The sequence below is a fragment of the Lactuca saligna genome, chromosome 5, assembly GCF_052625555.1.
Source record: "Lactuca saligna cultivar CGN05327 chromosome 5, ASM5262555v1, whole genome shotgun sequence".
NCBI classification, from domain to species: domain Eukaryota; kingdom Viridiplantae; phylum Streptophyta; class Magnoliopsida; order Asterales; family Asteraceae; genus Lactuca; species Lactuca saligna.
Window position 1 is genome coordinate 164,596,804 of NC_136421.1, and position 4,190 is coordinate 164,600,993.

At 39.3% G+C, this 4,190-nt stretch overlaps 1 protein-coding gene across 4 annotated transcripts; it reads right to left on the reverse strand.

Annotated features, from left to right (window-relative positions):
* On the reverse strand, positions 1-3,209 carry LOC144997121 (protein SUPPRESSOR OF GENE SILENCING 3-like). 4 transcript variants are annotated; one of them, XM_078956949.1, is made up of 6 exons: positions 3,053-3,209; positions 1,371-2,375; positions 993-1,287; positions 665-909; positions 450-595; positions 1-320 (listed from the first exon to the last, which is right to left on the reverse strand). In XM_078956949.1, exons 2-6 carry the CDS (start codon positions 2,373-2,375, stop codon positions 137-139), a joined length of 1,875 nt encoding a protein of 624 aa, XP_078813075.1. In that variant the 5' UTR covers positions 3,053-3,209; the 3' UTR covers positions 1-136. The 4 variants fall into 4 exon arrangements, with proteins under 4 accessions (XP_078813075.1, XP_078813076.1, XP_078813078.1 ...); XM_078956950.1 differs by having other exon boundaries at positions 3,047-3,192; XM_078956952.1 differs by lacking the exon at positions 3,053-3,209 and adding an exon at positions 2,613-2,995.
* Between the last annotated feature and the right edge of the window lie 981 nt (positions 3,210-4,190).

Sequence of the window (4,190 nt, forward strand, 5' to 3'; positions counted from 1 at the left end):
TACTTTAATGTCTAAACTTGAATTAGCAAGTAAACCACATATATATGCCTCATACGTTCAATACCAAATATCGAACCTTACTCTTAGGATATTTAATATGATAGGTCTTTTAGAGTAGTACTAATCAGACATTCATTCATCCTTCAAGTTTATTGGTGTACTTATCCATCAATTGAGTCAGCACAGCATCAAACCCTTTCTCCAGCTCAATCTCCTCTTTCCAATGCCTGCTCTTCATTTCAGTCCTCTGCTCTTCAAGAGCTTTCATCAGCTTCTCCCTCTCTTCCTCAAATTCCTTCATTGCCTCAAGCTTCTCATCCCTGTGTGTTTGTGTTCATTCATATTATAACATTACTCTTTTTCTTTTTCTCTACTTTGATAAAAAAAAAAAAAAAAAAAAAAGCTACCCAATGAAAGAAACAAAAAACCACAAGCAAGTATGTTGATACCTCTTCTGAGGATCCACCACAGAATAAGATTGCTCAACTTTCATGCGCTCTTCCTTCTGTAGCTTATCAAACTTCCCTTCTTTTGCATTCCTAGCATCATGGATTATCTTCAGCTGATCTTTAAAGAATTGCTCCTGATAATCCATCTGAACAAAAAAGATGAAAAATTTATATCATTTTATCCAGACAACAATATTTTCATAAACACAACTTACCTCTTCCTTGTTTTGTTCATGGTAGCGTTGTGTTCTCTCCCTCACAATCCGGTTCTCTTCTTCAGTCTTCCTCAGCCTCTGAGTCACAAAATCAAACGACTCTTCAAGTGCTTTCGAATGCTTTTGTTCTTTAGCAATTTTGTTCTTATAATAATTCAGTTGTTGATTGTCCTCATTCATTTGCTTCAACTGGTTCACAACTCTTTCTTGGTAAGAAACCAACTCAAACTTCAGCTTCGATTTCCCTAAACAAATCACAAACAGCATGTTCACAACCATGGAATGGAATTGACAAAAGAATGGAATTGGAAAAGTGAATTCAACAGACCTTGGCAATGCTGATTGAAGAAATCCAAATCTCTTTTTGTTGCCAGGTAGCCATACAGCTGTCGCTTGCCACCTGGATAAAACAGAATCCTGCGATGATCCCACGCATCTCGGTCAGTACCCTGATGTTCAAAATGCTTGCTCAGCCTCTCGGCTTCTGTGTACCCCACTGCAGAGGATTCAAATATCAGAACACTCATTCCTCTATGCCCTTTTGGCCCATAAGAATGTCGGGCCCTCACAGCTTCATATGACCCAAAGTAATCAAGAAGCTCCTGATTCCCCATCCCAAGCCACTGAGTCACAATAATTTGTGTCAGTTTACATAAACTGATTAAACATTAAAGAAAGTGAAGATAATGTAAATCATATAACATACCTTATCATTCTCATCTTGTTCAAGTTGTGTATTCATGATGACAACCATTGGTGGCCACACGATTTCCTTATCTTTCACAACTTCATTGAGACCTTTCCATTGACCATATGACTCACCAGCTGCTACCACTGTAGCTCCCCTTCTACGCAACTCTTCCTCCAAAATTTCAGCTAGATCGCGATGAATCTTGACTCTTTTTGACCCTTTTGTTTTTGCATGTGTCACAAGAGAAGGAAGGCTGCGATACCAGTCAATGGCACCTGGACCATTTTGACATGCGGGGCAATGCCATTGTCTGGTTGGCTCGTTGATTTGCTCCACAGTCAAACTGTCCAGAGTTTCGAAAAAGTCGGAATACCATTTGTTCTTCTTTCGGACCTCATGGGTTCTTGGGGTTTCATCTGAATCATACTCATCAGTCAAAAGAACATCATCATCATCATCGGATCCATCAATCTCGCCAATGTCATTGTGGTCTTCAACATCTTCCTGGATAACAACTTCTGGAGCATTCTCTCTCCTCCCAGCATCATTTCCCAATTGCCATGCATTGGCTGGCCTAGCATTCCAATTCCATCCACTCTGAAGAGGCGGAGGAATTGCATTTGAAGCACCATTGTAGTTGTAGTTGCTACCACCACCACCACCGCCACCACCTCTGCCGCCTGTTTGAGCTGCTGCCCATGTGTTGTTTGGAGCCCTGGCCTGACCGTTTCCCCGGCCACCAGTTCTTTGGGTATCAGGTTGACCTTGACCCCATGCATTGGGTTTGGGAGTCTGGGCAGCCCACTGTTTGGAAGAAGCACCATTTCCAGTTTTGTTCTTGTTCTTTTTGGAGATGACCTCCCAACTTCCATCCTGGTTTGGATCCAGGTTCGCATCTTGGACTGCTTGATTCAATTGATCAACATCATAGCTAGAACCACTGGCTATGTTTTTACCCTTGGGTGAAGGCTTGTTGCCATCGCCTCTGTTAGACTGACCACCACCTCTTTTGGAACTCATCTGCAACACAAAAGATATCACTCTTATATAATCTGTGAGTTAACTCAAAATCATTGGTCCACTGATTTATGGATCATCAGTTGATGAGTGATTTTGGAAAGAAATATAACAGAAATGAAAAAACAACAGAAATATCAGTAGAAGTCTCATTTGACTGTGAATCGATGATCGGATGAGAAATGATAATGTTAATGTGTTATAGGTGCCATTAATCTTACTTAGAAACCAAGATTATACCGCGAATGAACGGATTAAGATAGAACTTCTAACTTCTGTTGATGTACTTCTCAAACCCTAATGTTGGATAAAATCACGAAAACCGAATAACACGGCAATTATCACTGAAAGCGCAGGGTTTACCGATGTCCTCCTCAAACCCTAATGTTTGATTCGGTTTATACAACTTTTGATTTGTGGTTACTTGTCGTCGCACTAAAAAACCGTAATCAGGGTTTTCAATGCGAGCATTTTTCAAACACCAAGATCGATATTTCCGTCAGAGACAAGGTTTGAAGTTAAAAATATAAAGATCAAACAAAGATAGTGTTCGTATACTATAAATGAAGTAGAAACTTAGAGACGAAGATAATCCAAAAAAGACACAGAGATAAGACGCTGAGGCATCGGCAAATTATTTGAAAAAACAAGCAAACGACGATTTAAGCACATACCACTACCTGATGGAGATACAGTGTATCCCGGTAGGAAATGGCGGTGAAACGAAGTAAAATCGAAGGAGTAAGAAATCGTGTGATGGATACGCGCCGCCGTGAAAAGAGGGTTAAGAGAGAGTAGCGCAAGGAATTGCTCAAGAATGACGGAGTGAGTGACCTATATTTATTGGGTGTGTTTGGTAAAAGTAGCTGTGAGCTGAAAGCGGATAGCGGTTAGCTGGTAGCAGGTAGCTGGTAGCGTGTAGCTGGTAGCTGGTAGCAGGAAGCTGTAGCTTTTATTTGTTATATGAATGTTTGGTAAAAGTAGCTGGAAGTTTTTGAAATATATAAAATTACATAAAAGGACAATTTATTAAAAATAAAAAATATATATAAATATATTTTTAAGGGTAATTATGGAAATTGATTTCAAAAGCTCCGGAGCGTTTTGTTAAAAGCTACATGAAGTAGCTTTTAGAATCGGAGCGTTTTGTTAAAACTAAAAGCTAAACGCTCGTACTGTCAAACGAAGCTTTTTGTTTAAATTAGAGCGTTTTGTCAAAAGCTAAAAGCTAGAAGCTCCCAAACGCTTCCAAAAGCTCCGTGCCAAACACGCCCATTGTCTATGCCCACGAGTGAGTGCCGTTTAATAAATGGTTAAAAGGAAAAAGACGAGCTATAGATATTTTTAGGAGGTGGATTTTAAAATTTATTCATCAAAATCCAAAATTTCGATTATAGACATGCAGTAAGTGGAGCATTTCTCAATGGGTTCCGCGGACCGACAAAATCTTCAAGGATTGACGAAATCTTCGCGGATCAATGAATTTTGTACGATAGCGTAAGGACAAAAAATGCTACGCAGAGCTACCTCTACGGAGACATTAAACTCTCTGTAGAGTGATGGTTTTGACGTTCATTAAAGCTCCCACAGAGGTTGTGACGAAGGCTCCGCGGAATAGGTGGTTAGATGGGTATTAGCGATGGTTTTTTGTGGTATAAAGATTTTTTTTATCCATTTTCAAAAATTCATCACTTGTAGGTGTAAAATTTATTTCAAATAAAATATGAGTTTTCATATTTTATGTACCGGGGGGTTGACATTTCATTTATGAAATTAACAACTACGTTAGAACAAAGTTTAACAACTTAGGTTTACTAC